Consider the following 17,650-nt stretch of genomic DNA (forward strand, 5'->3'; position numbering starts at 1 on the left):
TGAAGCCTAGATCCGATGGCAAATTAAATTGTTCTCGCACTCAAGGTTTACTTTAGTGGTGAAATTCTTTGCCTTTGTAATAGATACATCCGAATTTGAGACTTAGGCTTAGTTTGGTAAAGCTTTTACTTTTTAAAAATAGCTTATAAAAGTTAACTTTTAAAAGATGGCTTTTTAAAAATTGTAGCATTTATGTTTGGTAAATAAAATCAAAAACAACTTTTAATAAACATAAGCAACATCAATTGTGTTTGGTAAAATAGTTTTTAAAATTAAAAAATACTATAATAGACATAAATGCAAACATTAAATTTGAAAATTAGTTAACATATGAGGTTATATTAGACTTTTAAATTTTGAAAAGCACAAGCCAACTTTGAAAAACTCTATCCTAGGTGCTTTCAAAAGTACCCCGATCTTTTAAAAGCTGCAAGCACAAGTACATGATCTTTTTGATTTACCAAACACAAAATGAGGAGCTTGAACTTTTAAAAAGCACAAGTACATCTTCAAAAAACTTTACCAAACCAAGCCTTAATTAAAAGCTAATTGTGGCTGAAAACCCTTAATATTATGTGTATGAAAGTTAGTATTTGGTTGAATGAGGTTTAAAAACCTCATATTGTGGGCATGTGACTCGTGTGATAAATAAAAAAGGCTCTGACAAATAAAAAGAAAAATAAATTGTTGAAAGATCAATGGCTACCAAGTAAAGAAGGTGTTGAAGCCCCATGTAATCCATGACAACGCCTTTGTCAGACATTGCAAAGGAAAACAATTTAAGATCTGAATTATAATTTTCCCCAAAATAATAAATGTGGTCGTTGAAGTTTACTTGATGACTTGTGTTAGAATTTGTCATGGATTTAAAAGTCATGATTATTTCTGATAATAAATTTTTTGGGAAGCCATTTTGAGAAAGATCCATGACGTGAAGCTTTGGAAACGTATATTTTGATGGGCATTCTACAATTAGCCAATGCTCTTGGTAATTGACCATGGAACTTCTTAGAAGTTAGAACTAAAATCAATCCCCTAAAGTACATTTCCTTTCACACAATTTTGAGGAATACGACTAGCCAATTTATTTTGCCCTAGCCTCAATTTGAAGAGATGCATTGTATTTAAAAAGCTATCAATTTTTCTAGGTGTCGAATAAAATTCGGAAAATCAAATTGCATGAATGTAATTCCAAGACTATTTGAGAGAATATCATATAGGTAAGATTCAAGAAAATGCAATTATTGTCTGCCTAAACCAAGAGAAGTAAGCTTTTCGAGCTTTGAAAGCATGTCAAGCTCGATTTGTCCCTCCAACCAATTACTAGATAGATCAAGACTAGTAAGATTCTCTAATGTGAAGAGGAAGTATGGAATTTCACCTTGAAGGTTGCTACCATGAAGATCCAAGTGATTAATGCGGTTAAATTCATTATCCAAGTTGGGATTTCTAGGTTAAATTGCCAGAAGCCAATGCTATCAATTGGAATGGAGGAAGGGTTGTTACATTGCCAGCACCTTTTTTTTTGTGAGAACAAAGACAATTCGTTGGAAGACAAATTAAGAGTTTTAAGCATCTTATATTTCGAAAACAAGTCGAGCTCAAACTGCTCTTCGAAGAAATAGTTCGCTAGAGATAAAAATGCAAGATTCTCAAGTCTAAAAATAGTGAGGAATTTCATCATGAAAGCTATCTCAAGAGCCAAGATAGGTTTCCAATCCACGATGCAGGTAGTGCACCTCTGAGATTTTGGTTTTCTCCCAAATATAAAACTGTAAGTTTGGAAGATGGAATATTCCAATTGGGAATTCACCATAGTAGTTCACCTTAGTGAAGAGAGAGTACTTGCAGAGATGTAAGCTTTATGAGATATCAAGTAAAGATGACAAACCCTAGCAAAATTAAGATGAAAGTGTTAGAGTCTAGTTGAGTTTTGAGTTAAGCTTTTGAGAGTGGATGCCTCGAGTTGCAAATTGTTGATTATTGGACCATCATACAACATACTGCTTAACAGATCCAAGGATAGCAAGTTGGCCAAATGAGAAACTTGAGGTGGGACTTCAAGAGAAAATGTATTTTCGTATTGTTGGAAAGATGAAGACTTAGAAGATGCACAAGTGAGAAAAAGGTGCTATTAGCATCCATGGAGCCATATAGCTGGTCAGCTGGCTGCTATTAAGATCAATGCCAATTACATGACCTGTGACTAAATTGTATATGCCATGCCATGAAGAGCAGCAATATGTGGTTCGATTCCAAGCAGCAGTTAAGTTTAGGATAACTGAGAGTTATAGGAAGCATACTTACTGATGATGAACATTTGTTTAAAGCGCAACAAGGCTTTCATCTTCATGACATTCCAGACTTGGCTGAAAGAAAGGTAAAGAATTTGTTGTGACAATGGATGAGGAAAGGGTTAAGGAGAATATACCGTAGTACTAATGAGTAGAGAGCACAACATATCCATCTTGTATCTGAGATGAGAATGTTTAAGACTGACCAATCGGTTTTTATAGTGAATTAAGGACTGCGTTGGTTATGGCTTGCCTTGTTTAATCCACTAATAATCAAAGTTTGTTGGATCCCAACTAACTTGACGTTAGTTGATGACTAATCAACTTAGTTACGTCCTACATGGAATTGTTTAGGTCAATTTACAAACATAAAATTTACCTAAAACATGAACATACCCCCACTTATTAGATCAGCCAAGTGTTAGTAACCATGTTTTGGATAATTGCTGAAGTAAAAGATATGTATTCAATGCAAGTTTATTTCATAAAACTATTTATTGTAGCAATTACAACAAACAAGTTGAATATAGCATATTTTAAACTAAACATATTTAAAACAAATTTAACTACAAAAATCTTCCCTCCATAATACAATAGATTTCATCGGCATAAGATTATAATCTTTTATTTTTATCACAATCTTCTAAACAGCGACTTACTACCAATGGCAACTTAGATATAAAATGCAGAAAGTGTACAAACAATTGTTCAAATAAACATACAATTTGTACTGAGCAATTCAACTAAAATATAAAGACAACACTGTCATGAACTCTGGACTTCTGATTCTGAGCCACACACTCAGAAATCCACATTAGGTTCCTGATCTCTTGTTCCCTTAACCTCATGTATGCGAAGAATACGGCATAATGAAACTGCAACCCAGACAAAATGGTGCATCTTAGTAAGAATATGGCATGCCAGTGACAAAGAGTTTAAAAAAATGGCAAGACTTCTAATCATTTGTTCCATGGCTGTCTATAGGAAGTGGTCATTAAAGTATGGGTTTATCTAAGTTATTCATTAAGGAATTAAAAGAGGAAGGTTCGTCTTGAAGATGTAATAATTAAGTTTCAGGGATAAAGTAAACTTCAAAATATTAACTAATTCACTACATGAACAAAAATTGATATGTGGTTCAGTCAAATACCTGTTGCTCAAATGCTAAGCAAAGCCTCTTCACCTCTTCCTCATAAAATGCCTTGTCAAGCATCTGGCTCTCTCCATAGGATAACTTGGCAAAAATAGACTGATAGGGGGGATACTTCTCCATAACAGCTCGAACCTAGGCGAGCAACCAAACAAGAGAATTATGGCCCAGAAAACAACCAGAAATACAGGTGACTGCTATATATTTTAGAAAAGATACCAACTTAACAGGAAAGTCAACTACTCAACTACAAAAAGATCCTGGGGAAATTTGGTTAGCCAAAACCATTTAGGAAAGTGAAAATTATATATACCACAAAACCTCAAAAAGCAGCAATCAAATTTCAAGTAACTCAAAACATCACAAGACTGGGATGCAAATAATACCTGATCAATGTCCTCACAAACAGCAAGTTCCTCATGACCATATGGGTAACTGTTTGAGATAAATCAGTCATTACCAGAATAAGCATTCCATATTAGCATAAAACCATAAACATTGTTTTTAATTTGGGAAAGAAATACAAATAAGTGAGGAGCTTACAGTAAACCAAAATTAGAGTACAATTTTCTGCGATCATCTCTGGTGAGCTCAGTACCAATGCTGCACAAGGTGGAAGTCATCAGTGCCAGTTATGTAATGTAAGTATCCAGATAAACGAAACGGTTATACAAAGCCTTCTCAGTTTCAACATACCTATTTATGGTAATATTCACAGCTCTTCTATCAGCCTCAAAAGCTAGAAGGTCAGACATGATCTCAGCAGTAGCACCACCCAATTTCTGTTTAAATTGGAATTGATGAAAGTAAGAAGGAGAAAAATGTGACAAGATTACAAGAAAAGAACCATAGTAGTGGGAAGAAAAGAAAGTCACATCCGTCACCTCACAAAATCTGTAAAAGTCTTCAAGGTAGGCCTTGTAAAGAGTGTTCCTCATTATTTCAATGTTCATATCATCCAAGTCCTAGAAAAAAAGGACGAATATAACAGCAACAAAAGTAATCAGCACAAGGGCAACGAAACACATATCAAAAGCACAAATTTAAGAAATTAACAAGTACCACAGAGCTTTGCATCAATGAAACCATATGAAGCAATAACCATGGATGGCAATAGTATTAGTAACAATATATTTTCTTTCCACAGGTAAATTGTTGTTTTTTTTTAAAAGGGGGGGAGGGGGGTATGTTCTCACCATGATGTTTTCAAATAACAATTTCATAGAACTTTTTCTTATCACAACCTATTGCAATAGTACTACAACTCTATAATCATTTATCAAATAAGATTATTTATCGAGGTAGAAGAAAATGTCAGATAATATGATTTACCTCAGATGTAATGCACTCAGAGAAGTATGGAGCAAGTGGAGTATCAACAAGAACCAGCCTGTAAAGCTCCCGCATATTCTGAGCAACTGCCAGCGTAGCAATGCTGAGGAGAACCCCCAGAGAGAAACAATATAAAAAAATAAAAACAAAAAGAAGAAAAAGAAATCAAAATTACAATTTGCTGAAATTCAATATATTGGAAATTGGACATAAAGTAGAAACTACTTACCTATCAAACATGCCAAGCGGATGGCACTTTTCTAGTAGTTCTTGAACATCTCTCTCATGCAAGGTGCCAGTAACAATCAAAACAACATTATCAATCATGTGACCATATCTGCAGGATAAAAACAGAGCATAAGCTCAGCCATTTCTCTGGTATACCTAAACTAACAACAAAGCTCCCTTCAAAATAAAAGGGCTCAAAACTCATCCATAATAACCTATTCTGGAGTTATGATCTGAGTCCAACTTTTCGAAAGGGATTAGTGTTTGATTATAATAATTGCATTCAGTAGCAATCAACTTAGTATTAATAAGATGCTCTTAAAATTTTCATCCCTTGAAGCCATAATTAAAGCATATATCATCACTACCAAGCTACAATAGGTATCAAACAGAAAAAATCAAGTTCGCATACGTGATGTATTCTAAAAAGGTTGACAAGGGTTCGGTGGCTTGGCACAGCATGTGCTTGTAATCATCAACCAGCTTAAGAGTGCATTTCTCCACGATGGTAGTTGTATGCAATGGAGAAGGCTCTGCAACAGAGCAATTCATCAATGGTCAGCATAAGCCAATAATTCCAAACCCACAATATGAATTACAAGATGCATTAACAAACTAAAATCAGATCAGAAATTCAGAAGACAATTGATTCTTGGACAAGGGAGAAAACAAGCAACAAGCACAAAGTTATCAAAATAGATTTACATCCAACACCTAAAATATCAGAGGGAAAACTTGGTCACATAAATAAAAAAGTTTAAAATTTTCCTCGAAGGACCGCATCATACAAACGCAACTTGAAATCTATCAATCCATCATTCATACAAAAAATACCAATATTCCCAAATTTCTCTCATCACAGCCGAAAGGAAGCAAATTACATGTTTTTGTGACACCAAAGAACAAGATTTGGTTAGATTAGAAAATAAACATCGAAGGAAATAACAATAACTAAGATGATAATAGTAATTGAGGTTTGATTGGGCGAAACGAAACGCACCGTTTTGGAGGTAAGGGCCGTACTCGGTGGCGGAGAGGTGCATCTTGATGTCGTCAAGGGATTCGCATTGGCAGAGGTTGTTGTAGTCTGCGGTAGTGAGGAGTCCGGCGCGGTGGCCGCGAACTATGGCCTCCAGGTAACCGCCGTGGATGTTGAAGGTCATAGCTTCGAATCCGTACATTTTGTGGTTTGTGGAAGATCTGCTGGATCTGAATTGAATTGAAGACGATGCGAGAGAAAGAGAGAGAAGGAGAAGAAGGAGAAACAGAAGCTCCTTCGGAAATCAAGAAGCAGGTTGCGATGGCTTCTTGCGAGTGGAGGGAGAGAGAAGTGTATAATGATTAAGGAGGAATAAAATAAAAATTATTTTTTATTAAAACATATTAAAAAGAAAAATATTATGTACAGTTAATTTATTTTTTATAAAGAAATAAAAAAAAAGTGTGTATCATTTTCTAATTTATTGTACATTTGTAAAAAAAAAGTTTAACAATAAAGTTTTTATTAAAGAAAAATTTATATATCATTTTCTATGTCTCACTGTTTACTTGATGGAGAATGCATTCATTCACAGATAAATTTTTTTAAAATAATTGCTAACTATTTAAGTAATTGATTTAAATAATCTCTATTATTGATCTAAGTGATTTATTTAAAAAATTTTAAAATTTGAGAGTCACTTTGTTTTTTGAGTAAATGATCAAGAATAAAAAAAGGCACTTATTCTTATTTTTAACACCTAAAAAAATAATTATTAATATAATTTAATTGAATAATTAGTTTATTTATTTATTTAAATAAGTGTAAAAATTTAATAATGTGATAAATAAAAAATATTATTGATATAAAGAAAATAACTTTGTAAATTATTTTTAAAAGTTTTATAACTTGAATAAAAAGCTCAGCTTGAAAGCATGAGAATCCCTTCGCCGTAGTCCACTGAAATCGCTCTCCATCAGCCACCGCAAGGTAACTCAATTTGCTTCTCTCTCTCTCTCTTCTTTCTACATCAAATAACACAATTGTTTCACTTCATGTAAATTTAGTTCTCTTCTTTATATGTAACTTTTTTATCAAGAGAGATTTTTGTTTGAAATATGTCATGGCAGGGAACCAAAAACTACACCAACCCCATTTTGATTCTTTCGGATTTTGTTCGGAAAAGAACTTCCTAAACTCTAAACCAAACCAAAATCGATTAAAGTTTATTGTTTGAGATATGTTAATCCTCCTAAACCCAAACCAATAATCATCCATAGGTGGTTCAAATATCAAACACATGGTGGGCGTCTCACCACAACATCATGCTCACAATACTTAGGCTGAACCAAAAGAAATTCGTCACTAGAACTCTACACAACACAACTTGGTATCTATGTTCCACCCTCAAATTTTGCACTCAACCTCAATCTCAATCATCTTTGCAAACAACAGAAGTTGACAACCTCATACTCCTCAATAAGACAAGCTCATACCCATGTTCCACATTCAAATTGTGCACTCAACCTAAAACATCTTTGGAGACAAAACCAATTGATGTGGACACCATCACCAGAATCATCAATGACCACCCTTTCCCTGACCAACCCCTTCACCCCATACTGCTACATCACCTCCCTCCTTCCACCATCACCACCCGGCTTATTGAAAATGTCCTTGGTCGCCTCTTTGCTTCACATTGCAACGGCCTCAAGGCTCTTGAGTTCTTTAACTTCACCCTCCACCATTCCCACTCTCCCCTCAGTCCCGATTCCTTGGAGAAGACTCTTCATATTCTTACTAGGATGAGGTATTTTGAGAAAGCTTGGAGCTTGTTAAAGGAAATTGGGAGAACCCATCCTTCACTCCTCACACTCAAGTCCATGAGCATTATGTTGACCAAAGTTGCCAAATTTCAATCCACTGACAACACTCTTGAAGCTTTTAGGAGGATGGAGCATGATGTGTTTGTTGGGAAGGTGTTTGGAACTGATGAGTTCAATGTGCTTCTGAAAGCATTTTGCACTCAGAGGCGGATGAAGGAGACTAGGTCTGTATTTGTTAAGATGGCGCCGAGGTTTCCTGCGAATACTAAGACCATGAACATTTTGCTGTTGGGGTTCAAGGAATCAGGTGATGTTACCTCTGTTGAGCTCTTCTATCATGAAATGGTTAAGAGGGGTTTTAGTCCTGATGGTGTGACTTATAATATTAGGATTGATGCTTACTGCAAAAAAGCTTGTTTAGGTGATGCTTTGAGGGTTTTGGATGAAATGGAGCAGAGGGGTTTTGTCCCTACAATCGAAACCATAACCACATTAATCCATGGAGCAGGGTTGGCACGGAACAAAGGAAAGGCATGGCAATTGTTCAACAAGATTCCGTCTAGAAACTTGGTTGTGGATACTGGTGCCTATAATGCTCTGATTAGTACTTTGGTTAGAGTCAAAGATATTGAATCTGCGCTTTCCTTGATGGACGAGATGGTTGATAAACACATTGAGCTTGATGGGGTAACTTACCACACAATGTTCTTAGGGTTGAAGAGGACAAAGGGGATTGAAGGTGTGAGTGAATTTTACCAGACAATGACTAAAAGGAATTTTGTTCCGAAAACAAGAACAGTTGTGACACTAATGAAATATTTCTGCCAAAATTCTCGTGTTGATTTGGGTTTGAGTTTATGGAAATACATGGTTGAGAGAGGGCATTGTCCTCATTCTCATGCTTTGGATATTCTAGTCACTGGATTATGCTCCCGGAATTTATTGCAAGAAGCTTTTGAGTGCTCCAAACAATTGTTAGAAAGAGGAAGACATATGAGCACTGCTTCATTTTCAATGATGGAAAATTTTTTACTGAAGGCTGGTCACAAAGAAAAGTTGAAGGATCTAGATCAAATGATTAAAAAATTGCAAAGTATCTTACCACCATCAAGAGGACATGCTACTGGTATTTCTACCTCCAGGATTATAGAATAGCATTTTTTTTAAATTTGATATAACTTATGTAACCTGATTTTGGTGGAGTTTTTCAATGTGTTATTATGTATGTATATTTTTTGTATTGCAATTGTACCATTACTTGAATATGCTGACATGACAGAAGTTTAATAAACAATTCTTCCAAGACTTTATCTTGATTAGAATCATGTAATAAAGTACATTCTACAAAGGACCAAGTTCAGAGGCTAACTTCGTTTGGAATTTGAGTTAGTGCAATGCTTTCATCTCATGTTTCAATCTTGCCATTAGAATTTAGATGGCATTCAAATTATATTTTAAAAAGAAATATTGATCTAAAGGTTAAATTATGCAGTTAGTAATGTTTAAATATTTTCAATAAAATTGGTCTTTCTTTTATTTTTCAAGAGAAAGCTTTGAAAATAGATTTTAGTAAGTTAAAGGAATTCAAAATTAAAGAAAAATATTTTTTGAGACCGAATATTATGTTTGGTGATCAAAAACTGAAACTAAAAAATAAAACAAAGTTAAGAAATTACTGTCTATCATTAATAATAATAATAATAATAATAATAATAATAATTTTTATTTAGTCCAATAAACATATAATTTTCCTTTTTAATTTCAATAAGTTTTAACTCAAGATTACAAAGATGAAGGCGAGCTTGTGCACGATTCCATTGAAGCCAAAGTTGGTAGAATGCTTACCTTATCTAATGAAACACACATGTCAATATGTAATCCTCCGAAAACGAAATACATAAAGTCTCAGATATAAATAAAACCAAACCAAACACTGATTCCAAATTCCAATGTTAGATTTTGATATTTTGGATCCTATCCCACACTGGGAACTTGCAAATGGATAAGCTGTTAATTCTTTTTAGCTAGGCACATAAACACAAGTAAAGAAGTGCACAATTACAATTACAATGGCCACTGCAGCACTCTGCCAATTGCACTCTTCATCTTCTTCTTCCCTCTGCCATGTATCTTCTTCTTCTTCTTCTGCTGCTGCTTCAGTATGTGGTAGAGTTTCATGCAGAGCACCTCAGCCTCAGGTTCATCTTTCAGTTTCAGCATCTTCACCTGACAAAACAATATTCCAGATTGAGAATTCTGGTGTCATAGCTTGCCTCAGAGCTAAAAGGTTTCTCTTTTTTCTTCTTCTCTTCTTTTTTATTTGATTTTTTTTTTCCATATGGTCAATTTTGATTTTTCTTGACGGGGCACTTTGCCAAGACTACTTTTTTAAAAATATATATATATATATATTTGTGGGTTGTCAGATTTCATTCATGCTTCTTGTTTGCTTCAGTTGGTGGTTGATGTTAATTCAGCTTGTTTTTGGTAATATTGATTAGCATATTGAATGTGAGAGTTTTACAATTCAGTGAATTCATACTTTCCATACCAATATATAGTGATTGGACTTCAATCAAAAGTGTGCTAAGAAACACTAACCCTATAGATAAATGTATTCAATCACGGTTACCCTTGACCTTAATTTTTCTTTTTCACTTTCATACAGTGCAGAAATGGCCTATGAAGTTGCAAATGCTGCAATAGCAGGTGGCATCTCAGTTGTGAGTTTGCTCTATATATTCTTTTTTTATTTTGTTTATCAATTTATTTTGAATGAAAGTAAAGAACTTTGGGCAGATTTGCATGGATATATTTAACCTAAGTGTTCACATTGTTTCTAATGGTTCAACTCAATCAGTTTAAATCAGCCTTATGGCATTTCAAAAGATATGAATTACTTTGTATCTTTGTATTCAAACTTCAAACTATAACTTTAAATCTCCCTAAATTCTTCATAAGCAGATTAAAATAGTTCTTCTTGGTGCTCATTTTGTGGTAAAAAGAACTAGGACATACTTTTACTTGAGCAAAATGTCCTCAGCTCTCTGTCTTTATAGTGTGTTTCTCATCACTTTTGTTTCGTTTTCTCTTTCGATGTAGTTGGAGATTGTGGTGTCAACCCCAGGTGTGTTTGAGGTTGTTCACTTAATCTTTTCTGCTTGCTTACTTTACTTGTAGCACTGTGTTTTAGAATTCATTTGTTCTAATCCTGTTCTTTTTAGGTTCTAAACCAGCTGGTCAAGGAGCACCCGACTATGGCACTCGGAGTATGCTCGCACCCTTCAAGTTTCTGGTTTCTCTTTCTGCATAAATATTCTTTGTTTGAGTGTATATCTTCACATGAACCTAGAACAAGTTTTATGATATGGAAAAAACATCATTGCATTGTCACGTTTCATTGAAATTTGAGATTGTTTTCTGTACCACTGAGTCAATATGCTGGTTGAAGCATCAAATAGTCAATATGCTGTTGTCGTCTCATCGTGTTCGTGAAATTCTTCATAGCCAAAATGTTTTCCTTTGGATTACTACTAACATAATAACTGTATTAGCCTACTTGTGCAATTCTTTTTGGAAAAAAAATTCAAAGTTGAGACATTTGAAATAGTTGGGTATTTTATGCATGTGGATAGTAATTGTTAGGGTATTACCTTGTTTAACAAATCTCACCAAAATTTACCCGAAGTATGTAAATTTCTTTCGATTCAATGTTTTCTAGAATACATCAAGAACAAAAAGAGAAGCAAAAAAGATATTACTAGCTTGTAAAACAATCTTATCTCAGATTCTTATGATTTGTTTCAACATATAGATCATCAAAACTCTCAGTTAACTCTAAATTTGAAAAAAAAAAAAAAAAGCTCCCCATTTAAGATAATCATTGCATGATATTACATTTCTTCTCAACATTTGTCTGAATCAAACAGATATCTGCTCTTAGGTTGGGACTGTTCTCAGGATTGAGGATGCAAAAGCTGCAGTCAATGCTGGAGCAAAATTTCTGATGAGTCCAGCAATTGTTAAGGTTTGAATTTGCAGACCTTATTACTATATTAAGATGTCACATAACAACTACTAGTTCTTGGTTACAGTGTTTTGTTATTTCTTTCATTTTCTTTTTATTTTTCTTTATTTCTTTTTTTTGTTTTTTATTTTGCTCCGATTGGTTACCAGGACGTGATGTATTACATTCAGAATGGTGAAGTTTTATACATTCCTGGCACAATGACTCCAACTGAGGTAAGGCTTACTTTGGAGATCCTATTAACATGAATTCTTGCCTCCTTAATGTGCATACCTTGTTCATTTTTTCGAGCATTCGTTTGATCTTGATCTATTGTTCTTAATGCAGATATTGTCTGCATGTGAAGCAGGAGCTAAAATTGTCAAGGTTGGCCTTCTAATGTTCTGTTTAGTTTACCATGTTGAAGAACATTCAAATATAGATAGAGTGTGCATGCAAACTAGTTGCATGGAGGAGTATGCATTTTTGGTTTTTCTTACTTTGCATTTTCTCATCTGCTTTTCGGCTCATAGGAGGGATGCACTAATCTCCTGATCCCGGCTCTAATTTTTTCTAGATATATTTTCATTTTACATTTTTGTTCTTCTATTATATAATTAAACACAAGCATCAAGTTTGTTATATTTTAAAAAATTTTCATATAATCGACAATTTACCCTGCGGTGTAGATTTATCCGGTTTCTGCACTTGGAGGATTTCAGTACATATCAGCAATCAAGAAGCCTTTTCCTCATGTCTCTATGGTTGCTTCTCAGGGGATAAATATAGGTAGTTATTATAGTTTAATGTTGTTGATCATTCTCATAAAAATTGAAAATGAATGTCTTAAACTTATCTCTAATTGCTTGCAGACTCTATTGAGGAATATATTTCGCGGGGAGCATCGGCCGTTGTTCTGTCGGACGCCATATTCGACAAAGAGGCGATCGCGCAAAGAAATTACCAAAAGATACAAAAACTTGCACATTCTGCAGCCTTGCTGGGTAATAAAGCTGTAAATAGGTGACATTATTAATTTGTATACCTTCATAATATTTTTTGGTGGTTAATCTCATGTTTCTGCATAATAGTTCTTTAAATATGCTACTACATATACTTTAGTTCATTTTCATAGAAACTTAGAACAAGATTTTGTAGAAATTGTATCAGATTTAAAAGAAACAAGCCACTCAATTGAGAGAGATCACTAAGAGTGAGGTAACATGAATTATGAGGTTACTTGCTATACAAGATTCTAGGCTTATATGCAATGAATTCTTATGTTTTTAAATTCTATATCTATACTACATAACATAATGATAATATGGGAGAGAGTTGGTGTATAATTTCTTTTTAAATTGTCATTCATCATATATAATCTATAAAAAGTTATTTTGTTAACTCCAATAATTAAATCCATGATCTTTTGATTTTAGTGAACATGCTTATTATTTTAACTAATTTTAAATTTGTTTAATTAATAAAATAATAGATTAATACATGTGTTAGAGTCTATTAATACACTAATATATTCATTTAGGGTATATTAGAAAGAGAACACTTATTTAAAAACATATATGTGTTCCTAAATAATAAAAACATACTTTAAATAAATGAGAAAGAGAACACTTATTTAAAAAAAATAATAAAATTAAGAATTAATCCTAAAAATATATGTGTTCCTATACCATGCAAATATTTTTCCTACAAAATTACAATTTAACTATATATTTTTTTCCACAAGACTTGTTAGTCACTCCTTTATTTATTTTATTCACTTTCATGATCACTCTCACCTCCCACTCAAACTTACCATCATCAGGGAAAATAACAAATAATAAAAGAAAATTTTGTACAAGAAGTTTGATCCATGCCCCTTGCAATTATTAAAATCAAGCACACCATATATTTTGTTCGAAACTATGGATTCTGAACCAAACTGTGGATTTCTTTTAAATATATAATATGTTTATACCTGATATTTTAAAGTTTTATTGAAACCAATGAAAATAAAATGAATAAATAAAAATAGGATGAGAAAAAAAAGCTTCCCTTATTTCTTCAATTTCATGCAGATTGCATGTTATTCTGTTGAAAAGATACCGAAAAGAAAAAGCTAAATATATACTGGTTTTGCAGAAATGAGATTAATACACAAATTAACATTTTAATATTTTTATATATTAGATCACTATATAGTTCTAATTCAAAAAAAAATTAATAGTTTCCTAATGTGTTTGGCCAACTTTTCTTTCTCATGAACTAATTTTTGGGTTAAATTAAATCCGGATAATATAATTTTAAGAAAAGTATATATCCAAATATTATTTGGAGTCAGGATTTTTTATTGAGGATTGATGAAAGAAGAGATTTTCCAGTTCTTAGGGCGTCTGTTGAAGATGTTTAACATAAAAATGTTTTATTGAAAAATTAACAATTAGAAATTAATTTCTACTTTTATAATATATTTATTGAATAAATTATAAACAACGAACCTCAACATTATTTTCCTAGCCTTAATTCGGTTTATTACGATGGAAGTGTTGTAGAAGGTTTATATATCAAATCTTGACACTTTTCATTCATAAAATATTCTCCTATCTTTTGCATGAAGATCCAGAATTCTGATGTGTATCCACAAAAGATGAAAAAAATATAAAAACGTCGCTGAATTTTTAAAATATATAAGGACAAATCAATTTTTTAAAATGACTTAAATATCTCGTATTTTAAAAAGTGAGAGATATTTTTTATTTTTAATTAGTCAAAAATTTATTTATCTTTAAAATAAAAAATCACTAACTTATTTATCATTTACTCTAGCATATGTTTATTTAGAGACTGATTTTACTCAATTATTTGGTGATAACTTTTGGTTTCACAAATCACAGTGATGTATAAATCATGAATAATGAGTTATTAACACCAATCACAAAAGATGAGTAAACATTCAATTCGGTTTTCTGCTGTTCATGTGAAGGACAATGTGATGCTTAATACTAAACACGGTTTATGACCTTATTATTTGGAGATAATATAATTCTTTTACTAAAAATTTGTTAAAGACTAACAAAAATTAATTCAATTTTTCTTTATACTTTGTGAAAATTTTAAATATTTACAAACTATATTAATCAGTTTGTTTTCGAAAATAAATCTGATAGAGAAGGAAAATTGCCGAAAATAAATGTCGCAAAAAAAAAGAAATAAATACATGACGAAGACTTTTTAAAAAGGAAGAAAGAATGTTAGACGAAAAATGAGATAAACGAATGGTAGCACTTTCTCTTCAAAGAATATGAGAGAAGAAAAAAGAATGGAAAAAAGATCGTAGTGGTGATGGTGATGCGAAATATGGCGCATCAGATCAGTCAATAGAAATATCAACAACTTTTTATTTTTAATATAATGAAAGGAATGATGTATATCTGAGTTATAGGAGTGTATGGTGATTTATTGGTGTATGATGACTGTCTAAGAGAAATCGGACCGTCGATTTGAGGTACTGAAAATTTTGGGTTCGATTTGTGTACTGACAGAAAATCTTGGGTTTGATTTTAGAAAATTCTTGATCCGATTTGTGCTCTCTTTTTGCAATGAAATCGGACTCTTTAATTTGTATATTTTTTACAATTTTAAAAAATATTAAAAATTACAATGTTAAAATATATCACCACTCCTACTTCTATAACAAAAAAGATTAGCCAAATATCAAAGTTAGAATTTATGATAATAATTAATAAGGATCAGCGAGGTGGAAATAATGGGGGTGGTGGTTAACTTTTTTTTTTTTACATTTAGTATAATATTGTGTGATTTAAATTTTGGATAAAACACTTATATAAATTAAAGGTAATTTAATATTATATGAATCATTGAAAACAGTAAATATTATGTAAATGTCTTTATATATAAATCGAATTAATTAAATTTGAATTATAAATTATAGTAATAAATCGAATTAGTATGTATTGAATTAGTAGGATTTAAAGTTTTGATTTATTAAAAAATACATTTTGTTTCAGATCATTCATAATAAATCGATACTTATATTGATTTAGTTCATGATTTTGGCATATAGTAAATTGACACACCTTGATTCGATTTATATATATACATGCTTTTAATGTCAATCTACACACTTTGATTTAATTTACATGCAAACTTCTATATATAAATTCGAATTTACTTATTTCGAATTATATTACATCATCTCATATCTTACTAAAGCAAAAAATTCAGAAGAACTGAGGCAATTTATAATAGAAGAGTGATACTACGAAAATGAAAGACGACCCAAATCGAATTTATTGGTTGAATGGAGTTGTCTATATTGCTCATAGCGAACATGAAGAAGTTAGTAAATGAAATTTAAATTTTTTTATTTTCTTTAAGAAATAAAGAATTGTTAGTGATATTAAATCGCTTAGGACTTGATTGTTAAAATTATTAAAATTTTTAAACTTCAAATAGTAGTTAGAGTATTAATATGTTAGAAGATTGAAATCACAAATATATGTTGGATAAAGGATTTCTAAGTATGTTGACGAGTAGATTTAACAACGGTTAGGGTTTATGAGTTTTTATTGTTAGAAGTTTAACGAGGATAGAAATTTTGTTAGAGTTTAATTTAAATTAATTTGGATTTTAAGTATTGGATTAATTAGGTAATAGAATATTAGTAAGAATTTAGAATGATTGAATTTATTTAAGAAACTAAATATCAAATGTTAGATTAACAACGCGCTACAACTTTAGTTATAAGTTAAAGAGTTTAGCTTTCCATGTAAATACTAAATTAATTATGTTCCGATATAATTGAATTTAATTTTGGTTAAATTAATTTTTATTAAAATTATTCGTTTTAACTGATTTTTGTCTTGTAAATTATTATGATTTTAAGAGAATTATTTCATTATTATGTAGCCCACCGATATATAAGTATGAGAAGGTATCATGATATGCCTTTAAAAGATAGGATCATGTCAAACCTACAAATTGCTCGTCTGGTCCATCTCACGAGGTTTATCAGTAAATTTAATTTCAAAATGTGTTTTTTTTTTTAATCGACTCTTTATAGTATACCATAACTAAAAAACTATCATTACTAGTCATTGTGATTTCCACTCTAATAAATCCATAATATTTTGATCATTTTTATATAAGAACCAATTCTTTGTATCAATTTGATTTATATCACCTGTTGCGTATCATAGTAATTCGAATTAAGTAGACTCGATTTGCTTTAATTATTTCAAACAGTAAATCAAAATAGTATGCATCGTTTTTTTTATATTTTTACTTATTGATTGTTCCTCTTTATAAATCGACTCAAGTTATTTTGATTTATTGATAATCTTAGTAAATTGAGTCTAGCTCATTCGATTTAATTATTTATTAGGTAAATCGATTTCACCTAATTCAATTTATATTGTACACTTAACTTATAAATTAATTTTTTTAACTTCATTTTATATAGATCTGATTTTAGAAAAGGGACATGTAATGTTTTGAATTTTGGAATTTTAGTATAATATTGAGTGGCATTTATATTGTTTATGTGATTTATTTTTAAATTTTTTTATAAATTATAAATAAAAACTGTTACTAAATTAATTCCACTAATATTTGATCGATTTTTATAATGAAGTCATCGTATTGTATTAAAATAATCAAGTTAAGAGTTGTTATTTAAAAACAAATTTATATTATAATATAAGTCAATTCAAGTTAATTTTTTATTTTTAGTTTTAAAATTTAAAAAATTAAGATAAAATATTTACTTATTAAAAGATTAATTAACATTATTTATTAAAAAATATTATTCATATAATA

At 31.4% G+C, this 17,650-nt stretch overlaps 3 protein-coding genes across 3 annotated transcripts; 2 read left to right on the top strand and 1 right to left on the bottom strand.

Annotated features, from left to right (window-relative positions):
• Positions 1-2,855: 2,855 nt before the first annotated feature.
• On the bottom strand, positions 2,856-6,345 carry LOC107486745 (V-type proton ATPase subunit d2). Its single transcript, XM_016107317.3, has 10 exons — positions 6,005-6,345; positions 5,417-5,537; positions 5,006-5,113; positions 4,777-4,879; positions 4,329-4,409; positions 4,141-4,226; positions 3,988-4,047; positions 3,831-3,879; positions 3,445-3,579; positions 2,856-3,169 (listed from the first exon to the last, which is right to left on the bottom strand). The coding sequence occupies exons 1-10, from the start codon at positions 6,183-6,185 to the stop codon at positions 3,038-3,040; spliced, it is 1,056 nt and encodes a 351-aa protein (XP_015962803.1). The 5' UTR covers positions 6,186-6,345; the 3' UTR covers positions 2,856-3,037.
• A 546-nt stretch (positions 6,346-6,891) lies between these two features.
• On the top strand, positions 6,892-9,103 carry LOC107486744 (pentatricopeptide repeat-containing protein At3g61360). Its single transcript, XM_016107315.3, has 2 exons — positions 6,892-6,973; positions 7,114-9,103. Exon 2 carries the CDS (start codon positions 7,309-7,311, stop codon positions 8,962-8,964), a length of 1,656 nt encoding a protein of 551 aa, XP_015962801.1. The 5' UTR covers positions 6,892-6,973; positions 7,114-7,308; the 3' UTR covers positions 8,965-9,103.
• Positions 9,104-9,726: 623 nt separating this feature from the next.
• LOC107486742 (uncharacterized) lies at positions 9,727-13,095 on the top strand. Its single transcript, XM_016107311.3, has 9 exons — positions 9,727-10,096; positions 10,478-10,532; positions 10,912-10,947; positions 11,034-11,078; positions 11,753-11,836; positions 11,986-12,051; positions 12,164-12,202; positions 12,505-12,604; positions 12,688-13,095. The coding sequence occupies exons 1-9, from the start codon at positions 9,879-9,881 to the stop codon at positions 12,840-12,842; spliced, it is 798 nt and encodes a 265-aa protein (XP_015962797.1). The 5' UTR covers positions 9,727-9,878; the 3' UTR covers positions 12,843-13,095.
• The last annotated feature ends 4,555 nt before the right edge of the window (positions 13,096-17,650 follow it).

This window comes from Arachis duranensis, chromosome 4 (assembly GCF_000817695.3).
Source record: "Arachis duranensis cultivar V14167 chromosome 4, aradu.V14167.gnm2.J7QH, whole genome shotgun sequence".
Lineage (NCBI taxonomy): Eukaryota > Viridiplantae > Streptophyta > Magnoliopsida > Fabales > Fabaceae > Arachis > Arachis duranensis.